Source organism: Eretmochelys imbricata, chromosome 14 (assembly GCF_965152235.1).
Source record: "Eretmochelys imbricata isolate rEreImb1 chromosome 14, rEreImb1.hap1, whole genome shotgun sequence".
Classification (NCBI taxonomy): domain Eukaryota; kingdom Metazoa; phylum Chordata; order Testudines; family Cheloniidae; genus Eretmochelys; species Eretmochelys imbricata.
In genome coordinates this window covers 19,740,860-19,760,588 of record NC_135585.1, presented here as the reverse complement: position 1 = coordinate 19,760,588, position 19,729 = coordinate 19,740,860, and the positions used below count along the sequence as shown (strand labels likewise).

The window sequence follows — 19,729 nt, the reverse complement described above, 5'->3', positions numbered from 1 at the left end:
AGGTCTGCATACGACCCCCTTGGACTCAAGGTTTTCCCTCTGGGAGCCTGGTATGGGAAAGACTAGCTCCTCTGTAGATTTCCTTAGCTTGAAAGAGTGCCTTCTGGAGATGACTGTTTTATTCACCACCTCCTGAAAAACATCTATGAGAACTGGACTATCAGGCTTCCCCATAGGCACTCCTCTCATCAAAGACTCTTCCCTCATCAAAAGCATCCTACAAATTAAAGGAGCAGAAGATCAGAACAAGGTGAAACTTCCTTATCCACAAGGCAGCGACCCCTATGATCTCTGAATTTTCACGTAATTATTTTCTTTGCCTTGTGTTTCAGCAAAGGAAATAAATTTGAGGAGATGACAACTAAAGTTCATTTCAGTTGGACATTAGTATAGCAACCACCGGGATCCTGGAAGGCAAGCTGAAACCCAACTGGGCACCACTGCTTCAGAGCCCTAAGGACTAATGTGACTGGCAAGTAGTAGCAGGCCAGGGCCAAGAAGGGAAGCCTAGAATTAAAGAAGCAGACAGTACTTTTGGAGACCAGTGCCAGCTGGTCAAAAGTTACTTCAGTGGAGACAAGAAAAAAAGCTACTTGAGCTGATGCTATAGATGAGGAGCACTGGAAACTTGCCAACAAGCCAAGAGGAGCTACTGCTACAAGCTTATGATTCAAAGTAGCCATTAAAGAACTCCTAAACCGCCAGTCAGGGGCAGCAGCGAGAAAAAAACCTGTATCTCGGAGGAGAGAATCTCACAAGTCAGGCAGAAAGAAGACAAAAGCAAAAGAAGGAAGGGTAAGAGCTGTAGTAGAAAAGCAATCCCAGCAGTGGAAGAAGAAAGCTGCATTAGTGCCTAGTCATCTGCTGAAAGTTTCTAGTCTATTTTATGCACCAAGGGCTGGGTCTTTATGGATACATCTACACTACATCTGGGAGCGAGCCTCTCAGCCCAGAAAGACAGACTCACACTAGTAGGGTTTGGAGCTAGGATGCTAAAAATATCTGTGTGGCTATTGCAGCTCCAGCAGAGACTCAGGCTAGTCTCCTGAGCTCAAGCGTAGGGGACTGGGTGGGCTTGAGCTCAGCTGACTAGTTCTAGTCTCTGCCAGAGCTGCAATCTCCATGAAGCTATTTTTAGCATGCCAGTTCAAGCCCCACTAGCATGTCTATCCACCACACTTTGGGAGGCTCACTCTCAGCTGCAGCACAGATATACCCTAAGGAACAGGAGGTGGCACATTTCTCCATCCAAACCTCAGAGAGCAGAGTTCACTCCTGTAGTGACTCTGGACTGGCAGAGGACTATTCCATGAAAACAAAAGAACTGGAAGGCACAACATACTTTGACCCATTATTTGTTAATTTTGATTTAGTTTCAATTATTTATAATAAAGCTTCCTGTTACAAGTAGGAAAACTCTACAGGATATTCTGCAAAAGAAATATTTTTACTAACACAAGACAACACTGTACAACTCAGTTCTTAAACATTTCTGAGAAAAGGGGAGAGACTAAGGCTGAAACATGTATCTAAGAAATGGATAGATAAATGAAGTGCTATTAAGTAAGATTTACTATGGCTAGACTGTCATTTCTCCAATTTCAATTAAACAAGAGTGAAATATTGCTGGAGCGTATTATGTAATTCAATCTGATACTTTGACAATATCTTCCAGTACAAGTTTTTCCAAAGTAAGCCACATCTAGTATCTAAAGCAAAAAATTGTCCCACAAAGGCTATTTAAGAAGCCTGCATCAGCTATTCTTCACAGGAATTTTTTAACTGGATCGGTCAAAGGAGAATCAAAAGAAATATGGGTATATAGAAGCCAAAAGGATCTAAAAATGGCTAATGATGGGTTGCACCTCATCATCTAAGCAGCAAAAAAATTCTTGCATCACTAGAACTTAGTGAGTGTCTGAGAAACTAAGGGGAAAAAGAAAAGGAGTACTTGTGGCACCTTAGAGGCTAACCAATTTATTTGAGCGTAAGCTTTCGTGAGCTACAGCTCACTCACGAAAGCTTATGCCAAATAAATTGGTTAGTCTCTAAGGTGCCACAAGTACTCCTTTTCTTTTTGCGAATACAGACTAACACGGCTGTTACTCTGAAACCTGTCATTATGTAAGGGGAAAAAGCAGCTCTGCGCCTTAGCCTTTCCCCTTGCTACTGCTTCCACCCCATACCACTCTGCAAACCTGCAACCCAACTCTAGAAGAGAATATCAGTTCCACCTCTCCTTCACTTTGATCTGAGGCAGAGGAAGCAGTACTGGTTTCACAGTCCCTTGGAATGGCGCTGCCCTAGAGCTGAAGACTGGGCAGAAAAGCAGGAGAGATGGAAGGAGCCTCCACACCAAGCAGCATCAGTCCCTCAGTAATTTTTGCTTATGGATTTCTTGACCTTTGTTTTGTAGCGACAGGGAAATACAAGAAAATGAGTCACCACACACAATAAGAAAATATTTCGGCCTCTTAAAAATTGATTTAACAGTGTTCTTTGAAAAATATCAAATAAAATTTAGATTTCAATGATGATCCTTAAACTCTGAAAATCTGAAGGAAAAAGGGAGGGAGGGTCTCCCAGAACTAAGGACCAAACATTACACTGCTGTTGTACCTTGATTAAGATGTCTGGTATAATTGTTATTACCACCAAGAGCAGATAATTTTTATGCCTTTTTTTAAAAAAATTCTGGACAGCCACAAATCTGTTCCACTGAATACAAAGATAAAAAAGTGAGAATTTTCACAGCTCATCTAATCTCATTGACATCACCTGTGACAACAAAGCAATTTTTTAATGGAGAGAATACTTCCCCTGACCAGATGTTTTCCTCTTGAACAACATTAACAAATTATCCTTACTTCATTTTTAAATGATTGTCTTAAAGTTTTAGATGCACAGTAATTGTAACATTAATCTATGTTTTAAGTCTCTGAAATCTCTTTTAGCGGTCTTCCATTCTCTGTACTGTAAATAGCCTAAAGAAAAAAAAATGAATTCTCTCAGTCTCTCACTGTAGTAACCCACCTTGAAATTTGATTAACAAATGGCTTCACTTCTAAGGGATCATAGGCACGAGCAAAGGCCCAGCAAACATAGCATGCTGCATCTCTTACGTTGGAACCCACACTGCAGGCTCCCCGCTTCTCGTCATATGTCAATGCTTTTAAAATAACAGGAACAACTGTGGAGTGAAGAAATTCACAACAGTTAGGAATATGAACATACAGTAAATAACAAAAACACAAGGTCATTCAATATAAAATAAGTTTTAAATGAAAAGACATAAGGAAAGGTACACATTTGCCTGCGTTCATTAGAACAAACTGAATGCTGTTCTCAGGGGATAGAGGCTGTGGTTTTAGGGCTAAATTTAAAAAAGCAGGATTTTGACTTTACATGGCATTTTGTTTCTTGACTAATAACCTCTGTTTCTTTTCTCATCCCCTTCAAGTGTATTTCATTGTTCTCATACTCAAAAGTACATAGAAGGCAACACCCTAGATTAGCAAAGATTTACGAGATGGTACATGGGTAAAATACTAGTGAGTCCACATAAGGAATATCTTGCACTGTTCTAAGTATCTTGTTAGAAAGGGGATAACAAAATAAGGAAGTACAGCAGAAAGCTGCTTCAAATGATAAAAAGCTTGACTCTCTAGTCTTTTTACACTGCTGAAAGACAAAGTTGATAAAACTTTTTACAGATTTGTTTTATTAATTAAAATGGACACTCAGGCCTAAAATTGATACATTGTATGGCTTTGGCAATAACTTTTAGTTCCTAGACTTTCCTTTGAAGATTCAAAGTACAATGTGTACATTTTTACCCCAACCTACACACAACATAGTGTAAAGACAGGTGTGGTGAAAGGTAAAAGATTTACTTATGGAATACAAAATAATATGCATGCTCCACTTTGACAGAATTGTACTATACGTCATGTAACTGCACCTATTCCACCACCACCTGTAAACTACAGCTGGCACTGCCTGTGGTGAAAATGGCATGTCTGAAATTTTGCCTTCAGGTGCCTAAAATGGAACTATTTTCATAGTTTTGCAGGTATATTTTTTGGCCATATCATATTTGACAGCGTGCTCTAAATTGTACATAGAATATTGACTTGACTTTTAACACTGAAGAACTCAGGATAAGCTCAAAAGCTATTACTTCACCCACCTTGTGTCTCTAACTTACCACTGAGTTTAGTAAAGTGCAAAGTAATCTTTATGAGATGAGTGACACTTAAGAGTTGATGTTTTAAAAATACATCTGCCTATTAACACTCAATTTCCAAGTTGCCTTCCAAATGAAGTTAGACCCATACGTATAAAATTGTCCCAAATTCCCCTAAACTTTTAGAATTATTGAAGATGATCCAAATCTCTCTAAATAACCCTGACTAGCTTACAACAATGAGGAAGGAGATTCACTGAAAAATTAGTTTGTCCACAAACTCCACAAATTGTGCAATACCACGGAGAACCACAGAATACATTCTGAACAGTTTGCATGACAACTCTGGGTAATGGAGAGTTCCATTCAGCAACTAAGGATCAATTTCTCTCTGCTTTTTGGCCTTTTAGCCAAGGTCAAGTGTATCTCACGTACCCTTTGTTGGAGGACTACATCGTACAATTTCAGGGTGGGTTAATGAGATCTTTTTAACCAATAATTACCATGATACCATTTGTTATGGGAATTATGTATTAAACATTCCACAAGCGAACACATTAACACTGCAAGTAATTCCTGTATAACATTTCTCTGTGGCAACAGCAGACGTGAAATTGACAGATCTTCATCCAAGTCATTTATGCAGCTGCCAGATATGAGAGAGAGAGAGAGAGACTACTGAGCAGGCGCATACTGTGATCCACCTAAGTTGTTTCTTCAGCTGCCAGTACCATGAACATTCAAACAAAATACACAATATTAGCAAAGACACAGACAGACATGTTGTTCAAAACACAATTTTACGACTAACTCTGGGATTTAATTTGCCAAACAGAAATAAAATTCTCTATCTACCCACACAAGTTCTCTCATAGCACTTTAGATAAGAAGCATAGTTAGCATTTTCTCCTTCCCTCTCTTCTCATCCTCCCTCACTGTATTGAGTGGATAGCCTCTGTATACAACAGAAGCCTGGTGAGTAGTTGCATTTTGTACCATTTGGAGCTTTTTCATTGTGTGACTTCATTCCAAGATATAAGAAGATGCAACAAACAGCATTGTCATGAAAGCACAGATCACCTGGACTAAACCATGACCAGAATATGTCTGACAGGATAGAATGCAGATAGAAGCAGGTGGGGTTTTTTGCTGCCATAGCTATTTGGGCTTCCAAGAGTATTACGGAGTCAAACAAAACACCCAAAGCTGCACTGTAACAAGGACAGGGGCCCTTGATAGAGAGAGAGGTTACAAAGGAGATAAATTCTTCAATGCATTTTTCTCTTCCTGACAGCAATCTTGCCTCATTTAGTCTTTAAATACCTATTTTTCATCCAAATATTCATTTCAGCCAGATACTGAGAAAGATGAAAGACAATCCTGTTTATGTTTGACATAATAAAAATGTGGAGCCAGGTGTTGCCTGTCATTGTTAGTACTTCAGTCCCTGTCCCCCCAGCTCCAAGAATGGCTTCACGGAAATCTTCAATATTGAAGATTAAGTCTTGTGGAGGTGGAGTGTAGTTATCCACAACTACCTCTATATCCTAACACATAGGGAGGACCTCAGGCATAAAGCCTGGCAGAGAAATTTAGGACACCAGCAGCTAACTGTTATTTTTGGAGATTCTTTTGCTACTTCTCAGTTGGCTTTCTTAGAAAATGGAATTTAGACACAAGGCATTATTTAGCAAAGTCTCTGAGTTTCAGCAATGGGGTTTTTGTTTTCTTAGTATGGTCATACTACTGCACACTTTAGAGAGTGAATGGTACAGTCCCCTCATCAAAGGAGGCATACCAAGTGTTTTCTTCTTTCTTTTACTACCCAGGAAGGGCGGGGTTACAGGTAAGTGGCTCCTATTGCCATCAATGTTTCTGCAACTGGTTTTTGGGCAAAATTCTTGAAAGGATCCTGTTGTGTTTCTGTTCCTGCTCTCAGCTTGTTCGTCTCATTTATAAGGCCATGCTTGTTTCAGGCAATGGTTTCTGTGAAATAACAGGATTCCTGACAGCATGAGTTGTGTTCTGGAGGTGGAGGGAGGTAACCTGGGTTCAGAAAGCTATTTATGACCCAAAAGTATTCTGCAGGACATTATTTGCTTACCTCTGGGGGCAGATTGGGATGGGGTTGCCTGTAGGGGCTTGTTAACTGGAGCAGCTCACTGTGAATTTAAACCAAGTCTTTCTGCTTTACTGCTGTCTGTGAGTTTCCAGGTTGAACAGAAAGTATTTGTTTTGACCTACAAAGCCTTAAAAGGCCTAGGACCTGACTATTTATTATACCACCTCTCCCACTCTGCCATATTGCAAAGGCACACAAGCTAGAGCTCACTCAATATAAAAATGGGGACACTACAGCCAGAGTATTCTCCATAAGCCCCCTCAAACTAAGCTTTGCAGATCACCACCCTACCCCACACCCAACAGCCACAGCATTTGGTCCAAGACAGCCTGAATTTGTTGACCTTCAGGGTACACTAAAAAGTTCATTTTCTTGCAGGACTTTGTGAATGGGGATGTTGCGTAAGGCATAATTTTGAGGAAGACGCACATTGTTGTTAGGTTGTATCAGCTATTCCTGGATATAGTAAAAACTGCTGCTGGTCTTATCTTCATGGTTATTTGTGACTTTAGATAATTGTTATATTCACCCAGATTTTATAATATGTGCTTTTTTTGTCTGTTTTATAAATATAAAATAAATAAATAAAACTATGAACAGTGAAGTGTCAGCTTACTATAAAGTAGCTGAAGTGCTTTGGCTTCTATTCTTGATTCCCAGTCTGAATAAAACAAATCATATACTTCATGCATAACAGCCATGGAAAAGTGCTTTGCTTTCTTAGTCACATGGGAAAAGTGATAACAACTGAGTCAGAGTAAAACAGAAATCACCAAAGGGAAAGTCAAATGAAAACCCCAGAATCTAACTAGACTGGTCAAATGATCCTACAGTAACCAGCAGTCAAGTGGTGAGAATATGGTCGAGACAATGGGCAAGTGAAAACCTCAGCTCCGATGTCTGTAGGGGTCCCCGTCACAAACAAAACTGGAAGAGATGATGCATCCTTTTTCCTAAACCTTACTGCCTCTATATTATGAATGGGGAAAAAACGGTTTTTAAAAATAAATTTACAGCTCTCAGGTCCTAATTTCACTCCTTCAAGAATGAGGAAGCTTCAGAATACCTTTGAATTAAGTTTTTTTCATAGTTCCTGTAATATACTGTCAAAGTTTGTTACATCTACTAAGTTTCCTGGAGGGCTTCCTTTTGTCAATGAGTCCAGTAATATAGTTTAAATACATTTCTCTCTAGATATTAGTTTATTAAATTACATGCGAACGCCTGCAGAAACAACAACCTGTGGGGAAACAGAAGTAATTTAACTCCTAATCCTCTCTTTCTGATATCAGATTTGCAGACTACATTGTTTCTCGTAATACATGGGTCCAAAGGTCCTTATGGACCTAACTCTGTAAGTGTCTATACTAAAATGTAACTCCCACGAACGTAACTCGCCCACTACTCCGACTTAACTCCACCTTCGCGAGACGCGTAGCACTGAAGTTGATGTAGTTAGGTCAATGCAGCGTCAGTGTAGACACTGCATTGTTTACATTGACTGTTGTTGCCAACAGAAGGAGCATAGTGTGGACATGTAAAACCAATTACTGTGGTGACTGTACGTCAATGTAACTTAGGTCGACTTAATTTCATACTGTAGACTTGCCCTTAGTGAATTACCCTTGGATCACAAGAAGAAAAAAATAGAATAGTAATTAATTTAATGTCAATATACATAAGGTCAGTTTATGACCTTTACTTCAGTCACTGTTGGAAAACACTAATGCCAGAACAAATAGGAAGGGATGTATTCAAAACAACTTTTAAAATGGATTTTAGCCTGATAAATAAAATAGAATAATAATCTGAAAAGTATTCAAGGTCCAATAGGATGACAAATATTACATAAAAGAAATACAAGGCATACAACCCCTCTTCAAAGGAAAATGGCACAGCAAAGTTGATATTTTGGTATTTTCTTTTCCATTTCTGAAATAAACAGCAATACCACCATCTTCAAAAATGCAGTCAAACTCGATTTGAAAAATGCTGTATTAACTGATGGAAAAATGGAATTAGCTGGTTCTACAAGAACGCTGAAACAGCTCCCAAAGGCACTTTTACAAAATTACTATAAATTTCCTTCAACAAAGACTGATTATGCCCCCTACTTTGAACATTTATGGCTGTCCTGTCCTCCCCCTTTAACTGAACAAGACTAGAGAAAGGAACAAGTGGCTCCTTAATCATCTATCTAGAATATGTAGAAAGAAAAACTGGGCAATTTCAAAATCGGGAACACATACTGGAGATCTTATGATGCCAGTAGCATTTCTAGTGCTTCTACAGATTAGAGATGAGAATTTTCTAATACAAAACTGCTTCCTAACACAAAAGTGTCCCCAGTTTGGGGAAATTCTATCATCAGACCTCATTCTGATGGATAAATATGAATTGACATTGAACTAAAAATCAGTAAAAAGAAAAGGAGTACTTGTGGCACCTTAGAGACTTACTCCTTTTCTTTTTGCGAATACAGACTAACATGGCTGCTACTCTGAAATCTAAAAATCAGTGTTTGCCTAGGTACAAGTTATGACTTGTTTACATTAATTATGTGCAAAAACAATACAATTGCAACTAGTAATACACATACGTGGGGCCAATTTCCCAAAGCTGAAAACAATCATGAGCAACTCTGACTGGAAGGAATAATTTTAATAGAAAAAGGAGAAAGATAATTGGGAGTCTAAGAATATTGCCTGGCCAGGCCAGAAGTGGGGATGGGGCCAGTAAGGAAGCCGCAGCCACGGGCCAAGATTGGGGGTAGGGATGGGGCCGGGAGCGGAGATCTGGCCGGGGGCTGAGGCTGGGGGTGGAGCTGGAGCCAGGAGCAGAGCTGGGGGTGGGGTAGGACAGCGCTCCCTCCCCGCCCCCAATGGGGTCTGGCCGTTGGGTCCCACCGCAGCCTCCCCCCGAACATTCCTCCAAGGCCTCCTAGAAGGGAGCATCCCACAGTTTGTGGACCACTGCACTAACCCAAATGGACCAGCTGTCACTCAGCACTCAAACTCCAGCTCGGTTCTCTGAATCACACAGCAGCAGGCTGCAATTTGTGGCAATAGCCCGCTGGGCATTCTGGGTGTTGTAGTCCCCAGCTTGCTCAGATGTAGGACACAAAACTACAACTCTCAGAAGGAAGTGCAACTGTGTGCTCCTCTGCAGTGAGCCAAGCGCTGCATGCGTTAGAGCCATTGCAGCTGCGGTGGGGTGGAGTGTATCCATGCAGAATTTTAGAGAAGCTCTCTGAACCACTGATATTGATTTTTAATGGCTCTGTGAATACTGGAGAAGTCCTATGGAACTAGAAAAAAAGCTAACGTGCCAATATTTTAAAAGACTAAACAAAATAACCAGGATAACTAGGCCTGTTAGCCTGACATCATCCCTGGACAAAATGGATATGAGAAAGGTCCGAATGAAAAGATGGTGACCAGCTTAAGCATCTGACAGACAGGATGGTGCCACTGTCCATACTGATCGAGAATGAAGGTATCGTAGAAGGCTTTGGGGAGAAAAGATTAAGAGCTGTGTTTCAGCCATGTGGAGCTTCAACTGATGGTTCGACATCCACAAGGAGACAGAGACAGGCTGAGATTTTAGTTTGGACAGGAGACAGGCCTGATGTTGTGGTAGGTCTGTAAGTCATAAGTACAGAGATGGTAGCTGAACTTGTGTTCACGGATGACACTACCCAGAGATGAGGTGTAGAGAGAAGAGAAGAGGGCCAAGGACAGAGCCTTGAAGAATCCGCACCAAAAGTTGGAGGGGGGATGATCCCCCCAAAGGATATGTTGAAGAAGCGATTAGAGAGGTAGGAGGAGAATCAGAAGACAATGGAGCCACAGAGGCCAAAGGAAGCTAAGATTTCAAGAACAACAACATGGTCAGCAGTGTCGAAGGCAGCTGACAGATCAAGGAAGATGAGGATTGAGTATGGTTCTAAGATTTGGCTAGGAAGAGGTCATTAGAGACACTGGTGAGAGTGGTTTCCCTGGAGTGCGAGGGACAGAAAATAGACTATTGAGGAGCTAGAACAGACTTGGAAGAGAAGAATTCCAAACAGTGATTGTAAAAGCATGTTCAGTGATCTTATGGATTAAAGGGAGAAAAGAGATGCAGTGGTAGTTGAAAAGACAACTGGAGTCAAGGGTGAGTAAGATGGGAGAGACTAAAACATGCTTATATTGTGAAGGGAAAGAGCCAGAGGAGAAGAGGTTAAGGATATGAGTAAGGGAGGGGATGAGAGTGAGCATGAAGGAGATTAGAAGATTGCATGGGTCCATGTGGCAAATGAAGGGGCAAGAAATTTTGCACTTATGACAGTGGAGAAGGAAAAGAAAAAGTTGCAGGTGGAGAAGGGAAGGCAAGCCAAGGTGAGGGAGAAGGTCCCATAGTATTTTGTCAATTTTCTCTTGGAAGAAATTGGTGAGTTCTTGTGCAAAGAGAGTGGGGGCAGGTGGAGGAAGGGTGTGGAGAGTGAGTTAAAGGCAGCAAAAAGGACACCGGTATTTCATATGTGGGATTCAACTGTTTTGAAGAAACAGAGTTGTTTAGCAAGGAAGATGGAAGAACTGAAGGAGGAGAGAATGAATTTATAGTGGAGGAAGTCATCCTGGTCAAGAGATTTCTGCCAGAGATGCTCCACAGTGAGAGTGCAGGAATGGAGGAAGCAGGTGTTGAAGGTGCACCATGGCTGCGGGTTGGCAGAGCAAACCTTGTGATGAGAGAGAGGAGCAAAGAGATCAAGTGTGGAATAGAGTGAAGCATGAAGAGACTCAAAAGCCATATCAATGGAAGAAAGGGAAGAGATGGCAGGGAGTAAAGGGGTGAGTAAAAGTTATCAGTGCTAATGGACTGAAAGCCACAGAAAGGCTGAGTGACAAGACATGAGGAAGGGGGCTGATGACTTATGCCGATACTTTGACATTCCAGTTAAAAATTAGCTCATACAAAATCAATGTAGTACATATTACAAGCTTGCTAACTGATAGATATCAGTAAGTTATTTGATGAGACTTTCGTCAGTCTAAGTCATCATCAAATGGGGATGTTTCTAGTGAGGTCCTACAAAGATCCATTCTTGGCTCAATGCTATTCAAATTTACCAGCAATGATGTTATAACTTTTTCCAGATCCCGAGTAAGTCTGCAGATGAAACAAAGACTGGTGGAGTGATAAATAATGACAATTCATTTATACAAGCTATCTGGATCTCAGTCAAACATGTGTTTTAATACAGCCAAAGGCAAGGTCAAATATCAAGGAACCAAGAACGCATGTCCCAATTACAGTGGGACTATATCCTAGAAAGCAGTGATTCAAAAAAAGGATTTAGGAGTCATGGTGGATAACCATCTGAACATGAGCTCCCAGTGCCATGCTGTGATTAAAAGGGCTAATGCATTCCTAGGATGAGTAAGCAGGAAAACACTGAGTAGGAATAAGGAGGTGGTATTATCTTTGTATAATACACTGGTGAAACCTTCATTGGAATATTGTGTTCAGTTCTGGCGTTTACAATTCAAAAAGAATGCTGAAAAACATGAAAGTGTTTAGAAAAGAGGTACATGAATGATCAGAGGTCTGGAAAACCCACCTTACAATAAAAGAATTGTGACTTATCAAAGGGAACGTTATTTAACTTGTCAAAAGGAATGTTACAAGGTGACCTGATCAAGTCTAGAAGCATCTCCATGAAGAAAACATTTCTAATAGTAGGGAGCTCTTTAACCTTGCAGACAAAGACATAAAAGATACATCTCAAGTATATTAAAAGAAAATGAGAGTCATCTTCTGATATTATCATGTAAACTCCCTAAAGCCAGCTAAGGACACATTTGTCGCTATTCTAAAATCAAACAAACCAGTTACTATTTCTATTCCTGGCAGGATGAATTCAGCCAGTTATCTTTCCAAAGCAGATGAACCAAGTACTACATTCTTGTGTATGAGGGCCTACAGTGGTTCTGTCCTCTGTTCAAAGTGTCTAGATATACCATGGCTTTTTGAAAGTAATTATTCTGGAATAAAGTCATAACATAATTCCATTATTAGATAAAACCCTATAATTTTTAACAAAATTAATTATTCCCAGGCCTATACTTGTTGAAAGTATAAAATACAGTAAATTTTATCTATTTTATTCTGTAAACAGTATTTAGTTCACAACAGTTTGTACCTAATCATTCAAGATGTCGATATTTGCAAACTCTGATAACTTCAAAATTCAATGTGACTTTTTATGCACCATACACAACATTCTGTCTCTAAGACACCTATTCACTGTGGTACCTAGTTATTAGCATTATAGAATAATAAAAAAGTAGGACTGAAAAAGCCCTCGAGAGGTCATCAACTCCAGCTCCCTGCGCCTAGACATGACCAAGTAAACCTCGTCCATCCCTGACAGGTGTTTGTCTAACCCATTCGTAAACATCCCCAATTACATGGATTCCACAACTTCCCTCGGTAACCTATTCCAGTGCATTACTATCCTTATAGTCAAAGTTTTTCCTAATATCTAACATAAATTTCCCTTGCTGCAGAGTAAGCTGATTACTTTCTGTCCTACCTTCAGTGGACATGGAAAGTAACTGATCATTATCCTCTTTATAACAATCTTTTACGTATTTGAAAACTATCAGTTTCCCCACACCCAGTCTCCCCCCCCCCTTTTTTTTTTTAAACCTTTTCTCATAGGGCAGTTTTCTAAACTTTTTATAATTTTTGCAGTACCGTGCCATGGCACCGGGCCCACACTCAGCAGGGGCCCTGCCAGCCCAGCCCGGCGCTCCACTTCACTTACACTGCAGCCCAGCAGCCACAGCACTGGCTCCTGCCCTAGTCCTCTCCTCTCCAGCCCCGCACTTCTCCCCCACTCCACCCACTCACTCCTCTCAGCCAGCCAGCTGACGGCTCCTCTCTCTACCCTTCGTCACTGTGGAGGGACTGTGTGGAGGGAGCTGACACTCCTCTGGGCCGCCAGTGACAGATGGTCTGCCACTTCAGGCTCCCCCGTGGAACTCGAAAGCCACGGACCGTCACTGGCATCCCGGAGTGGAGCCCCTGCCTGCCACTCAGCTCTGCAGCGGAACAGTGGTGGGCAGGCAGGGCCCCTCACCCCCGGGGTGCACCTTCTCTGCCACAGGCAGTGGCCAAGGTGGGAAGTAACGGGGCAGCGGGGCCAGGGTCACTCTGTGCACCCAAACTTTCCCAACCCACTTGCACTTGTGAGTCAGGTGTGAAGTGGTGAGGGGTACCGATTTCAGGGGTCCCCAAGCGCAACAATGTGCTGGGAACGGGGATCCCTGCTCTGTGCTGGACGTGGGCTGGGACACACTTCTGTCAGCTGATCCCCACAGTCTCCAACCTACCTGGGCAGCACAGACATGGCCCTGCCCGCTAGCTTCCTCCCCCCACCCACCCCCGGCTCCATCCCATGACTTGCTCCTTCTGGGCAGCCTACCTAGGGCTTCTCTCCGCCCTCAGCTCCTCCCCTCTCCCACTGCTTGCTCCACCCTCTTTCTGCTTGCCCTTAAGCTTACCCTTCCCACTTTTAAAAGGCTGTTCTGGCGCCCCTTGCCAGGTATCCAGTTTTTGACTGGAAACTCCACTCCGGTAGAAAAGGGGACCTGGCAGTCTCCGGTTAGCAGTGCTGACCAGAAACTAAAAGTCCGGTTACAGGAGAAACCACATTTAGTCTCAACCATTTCAAGCCAGGAGGTGCTGCAGCACCCTTAGTTCCAGTACCTATGCTTGCCCTCAGCTCCTGCCTCGCTCTGGCCGGGGACCAATCCTCCCCACCATGCCCCGCTGTGCTCTTACCCCCCAGCTTCTGCCTCGCTCTAGGGACCGACCGGGCAGCCTCCTGCAGCCAGGCCAAGCACTGGACTTCCCTACACACTCAGCCAGTGCCCCTCACTCCCGCCACAGCCCTGCCAGCCCTGAGCCTTCTGCCCACCCAACCCTTTCATTTTATAATCTCTTACAATCATTCCCCAACGGGGTCCACAAAGATGTTTGGCGCCAGGCCCACGAAGAGTTAATCCAGCCCTGCATTTTTGTTGCTCCCTCTGGACCCTCTCTAATTTAGTGACATCTTTCCTAAAGCATGGCACCCAAACCCTAACATAATACTCCAGCTGAGGCATCACCAGTGCCAAGTAGAAAAGAAAAATTACCTCCCATGTCTTATGTATAACATCCCTATTAATACACCCTAGAATATTAATCTATTTGCAACTGCATCACCCTGTTGACTTGTATTCAGTTTGTGATCCACCATAACCCCCAGATCCTTTGCATCAGTACTATCAGTTATTCCCCATTTTGTAGCTGTGAAGTACTTTGCACTTGTCTTGATTGAATTTCATTTTGTTGATTTCAGACCAATACTCCAATTTATCAAGGTCATTTTGAATTCTAACCTTGTCCTCTGAAGTGCTAGTAACCCCTCCAAGTTGAGGTCATCCACAAATTTTATAAGTATACTCTCCACTCCATTATCCAAGTAATTAATGAAAATATTGAGTAGTTCCAGACCCAGGATGACCCCTCGCAGGACCCCACAACATACATTCTCCCAGTCAGACAGCAAACCACTGATCACTATGCTTTGAGTACAGTTTTTCACCAGTTGTGCACCTACCTTACAGTATGGTAATTTTATCTACACCAAGTTTCCCTAGTGTGCTTATGAGAATGTCTTGCAGGATGATGTCAAAAGCCTCACTGAAAATCAAGATATATCAGATCTAGTGCTTCCCCCCATCCACTAGGCCAGTAACCCTGTTAAAGGAGGAAATTAGGTTGGTTTGGCATGATTTGTTCTTGACAAATCTATGCTGGCTATTACTTAGCACCCTATTATCCTCTAGGTTCTTGCAAACTGATTGTTTAATAATTTTTTCCAGTATTTTTCCAGGTACTGATAACATATTTTACATTAAGAGCAAAAGATATTAGCCTAATTCTTTATTATAATGGAAAAAAGAACAAACAGCTTTTGAACAGAATGCATATTTTCCCCATGAAGGAAACACAATGTAAACATTTTAAAATATTCTTAAACCCCCATACTTTTACATCTGCTTAATATGTTTTTGTTGTACTAGTTTTGACATTGTATAATTTTGACAATGAAACGTAACATAAAAATACCCACAGGATTACATTACTAGATAGTTTAAGTGCTTAGGACCCAATGCTACAAATTCTTCCATTTGTGTGTGTAACGTTCTATGTCACCTGATTTAGTTCAACAGGATTATTCAGGTCCTTAAGCATTTGCATGTTCACAATCAAACTTTAGAATAAATTTTAAAGCTTGCATTAAGAGTGTTTTATCTTGGTATTCAAGTACCATAAATATAAAAACACACCAAAACTACTCCTAGTATACTGATGTACTTTTTAACCCAGGGTTCTAGCAATACAGAAACCAAAGACTGGTGCCGTAGATGCTACATACATGAGATTCCATATGAAGTTAACAGAGAGTAGTGTGGGCAGAATATTTGCAGCATCTGGCCCTTTGTTCATAATACTGTTTCCCAAAATTCTTGATATTGTGCAGCTTATCATGTGATTATGTAGAGATTATTCACACTTCCTTACATGCACACACTTTTTTAAATTAATTACATCTTGCCAAAGCTTTTTCTAAGAGTAAACAGATTAGGTTCATTCTCTCCTACAGCTTTGTTTGGCATGTTGAGCAGTAAAAGACTCTAGTGCTTTACAATCAGCTTTTGTATTTGATCAGTGATGTCATTTTAATTAGTTATGCAGCCAACTGTCAAATATTCTCTATTTTCACATTGTGGTGTGTATGTATGTCTACATTACTTCCAATTTTCACAAATTCAAAAGAATTTTGTTAACCTGTAGCTAAAATCAACTTCCAAGAGAAAAAAAACAAAAAGGGACTAGAAATGCAGGAGCTAGTGTGTTTCATCATACTCTGAGAAAACTGGGAACAGGATAATTTATTTTGAGTAACTGAACAAATGTGGTTGAAATGAACAAGTTTTGAATTTGTAAAATTGCTATGTACTGGATGTACATCTTCTTATTCAGATAGGAAACAGAATCCATTCTCGATCCAGTTATTAAAATAGTATCCACCTGCTGAGCTCCGAACATTCAAGAAAATACAGTCACCTTTAGCTATAGCCTAGAGGTATTAATAAGCACCTGTTACACTCCACCCTACCTAACCTAACAACATAACTGCAGGTTGCAACACCACATTTTGTTCAGGTCCTGTGAAAAAAAAAAGTAACAACTTCTGTCCTCCCACCTTTACAGAGATTAGAAGATTCTCTCAAAGACTGGAGGGAAACAAGAATATAAAAAATATTTTACTTTTTAATACAGGTTTTCGACAAATACCACCTTATAACAACTTGCACAGAAAATCTTAAAGCATTTTACTATTAATGAAACTAACAAGCAATATTAGTCAAGTCAGACATTTCAATCTAAACAAACAAAAATCTCTCTAGCTTCAGTCTGATTTTTCCAAAAGTGTTCTGCATGCAGCTGGAAAATAGCAAGTATCATCAAGAATCACAAATGCACTTAGACCTCACTATCACACATTGCTGTGCTTTCCATTTATTCCAATGTTTATTATATAAGACACATCGATAGGGCAATTTTTTTTAAAAAAAAAATCTCCCTTAGCCTTAGGGCTTGTCTACATGATAAACTTGCACAGGTTTAACTGATTATAAACTCTTGCAAACCCCTGTGTTGACAGACACTATTTTGGTTTAAACCATGTTTATTTCAGTTTATCTTAAATCAGTTAGGAACTGGTTTCAGCTAACCTAAAATAAACCACTCTTTAAAAAACAAATTTGAATTCAGCTGGTGCAACTTTCTTAGGCAGGTTTTTTTCTCTTACTTTACTTGGGATTATGTAATTTAGATAACCTAAATTAGTGTAAGAATAATAAGCAAAGTTCCTACTATTTTAGGATCATAAAGAAGACGGAAATACTAAACGGATATATAATTATTTCCAACAAAAAGTAGGTGTACTACGAGTAAAGTACTTTGTAAAACGCACTTTTTAAAAGACTAAGCATAGATAGATTCATAGATACCAAGGTCAGAAGGGACCATTATGATCATCTAGTCTGACCTCCTGCAGACCACAGAATCTCACCCACCCACTGTCAGGATTATTAATGAATCACAAAGTATAAAAACTAAGCTGTAAACATAGGTAGGTAGAATTAATTTTGTTCAAGAAACATACTAAATTCATACATTTGAAGCACAAAAATACTACTCCCTAAAACAAACATATTGTGGATTTATCCTTAGGTGGGTTTAACTTGTTAAAGAGCCTAAGACAATAATGAGGAGTGAAAAGATCATGCACTCTGTGCAGCAAGTCAACATGCCACATTTTACATAGCATATCCATCATCATTACTCAAATATCAAAGAAAGTCTCTCATTTTAGATCATAAGCAATTTTAATTTTGCAATCACAAGCAGTTTCAGGATTAAGACCAACATTTTGAAACCTAGGTACCTAAAATTAGGCTCCTAAATACATATTTACACATTTAAATGTAAGAGGCCTGATTTTCAAAGGTGCTGAGCATGCAGCTCTCAGTGACTTTGATGGAATTTGTGGATGGTCAGCATCTGTAAAAATCAGGCCACTTATATTAATTTCAGTGACTGAGGTTTGAAGTTTTCACTTTAGACTTCAGCAAAAGAATGCATTTAATATTTATGTGCTGTGGTTACTTTTGAATATTTGGGTTTTGGGCCCAGATTTAGGAAAGCATCTTACTCAGGACAGCATTTAAGTATGTGCTTAAGTGCTGCCCTGAAACAGGGCTTGGGGGTAGAGGGTTAAAAATACTACAGATATGAAAGCAGCAGCCCTCCTGGACCACTTCCTACCCCAGTCTCCTTTACCATCAGAGAGTAAATCACAGAAACTGAATGAAGTCTCTGATCTGTACACTCAGGGCTTGTCTACACTACCCCTGGATCGGCGGGCAGCGATCAATCCAGCAGGGGTCAATTTATCAGAGATGCAGTAAATCGACCACTGAGAGCTCTCCCATTGACTCCGGTACTCCATCAGAATGAGAAGCGCAAGTGGAATCGACGGGAGAGCATCAGCTGTCGACTTAACACAGTGAAGACACCATGGTAAGTAGATCTAAGTACGTCGACTTCAGCTACGCTATTCACATATTCACATGAAATTGCGTATCTTAGATCAACCCCATGTGGTAGTGTAGACAAGCCCTCAGTCACCTGCCTTTCCTTTGCAGGTTTGTACAGGTCTGTGTTGTCAGGTCTCACACAATGAGCTCCTGGGTAGTACTTTCTTCTAAGAGCTCAGAGCAGCCATCTGCTCTGTTCCACTGCCTGCCTGCCTGCGAGCTCCTCTGCTCCCTTTTAAAGCACTGCCTCCAGCACATGCAGGCTTTGCAGGTGTGGCTGGGCAGGGCCACCTAAACCCAGAGCTGTTCCTTAACCCCTTGTTCTCCAGTGCGAGATTTGTACATCCCATCACAATGCCCAACAACTTTTCCTCAATATATTATTTTTAAAACCTTATATCATTTTTAAAATACTTCCAAGAGTTAAAGGACATAATTAAAATAATTATCTTCCATTTCTTCTTTTATCATAGAATCATAGAAGATTAGGGTTGGAAGAGGAGACCTCAGGAGATGATCTAGTCCAACCCACTGCTCAAAGCAGGACCAATCCCAACTAAATTATCCCAGCCAGGGCTTTGTCAAGCCTGGCTTTAAAAACCTCTAAGGATGGAGATTCCACCACTTCCCTAGGTAACCCATTCCAGTGCTTCACCACGCTGCCAATGATGAAAAAGATTAAAAAGTACCTGGATACCTGCCAAAAGCCTCACAATGAACTAACACCACAAAGCAGAATAATACACTTCAGTAGCCTGACTTCCTGATGGGTTCTCTTTCCAAAAAACCCAAGGCCCTTTTAATAAGCAACCTGCTCTAGAGGCTGAAAAGAGAAAGGAATCAGGATATAGATGGAGTAAAAATGACATACATAGAAACTATCATCCATTTCCATAAGAACAGAATACCAGTCCATAACACCACCAGCACTCCTGGTTTCCCATTCCCAGTTCTAGTTTTCTTGCCAAACCACTAGCAACCTCCTGCTCCACAATCCTCACTTGAGTCCCTGTCGTCTTCCTCCCTTTCCCCAGCCTCCTTGTTCCAGTCTCTCTGCCCTGCCAGTCTCAATTTCCACACTACCTCTTTGTCGAATCGATCTTCCTGCACTTACCCACTTCTGCTAACTGTGTCCCAGTCTACCCACCTCTCCAGGTTCCTTGTCCCAGTGAACTCCCCACAGCTAGTTTCTTCCTCCACACTGCATGGACACCA

At 41.0% G+C, this 19,729-nt stretch overlaps 1 protein-coding gene across 1 annotated transcript in view; it reads right to left on the bottom strand.

The window, feature by feature from the left end:
- The window catches only part of TBCD (tubulin folding cofactor D), a 252,362-nt gene that overhangs the window by 149,252 nt on the left and 83,381 nt on the right, over positions 1–19,729 (bottom strand). Inside the window, exon 15 of the mRNA XM_077833123.1 lies at positions 3,034–3,190. Coding sequence (XP_077689249.1) covers positions 3,034–3,190 — 157 coding nt within the window. The remainder of the gene's footprint in view (positions 1–3,033; positions 3,191–19,729) is intronic.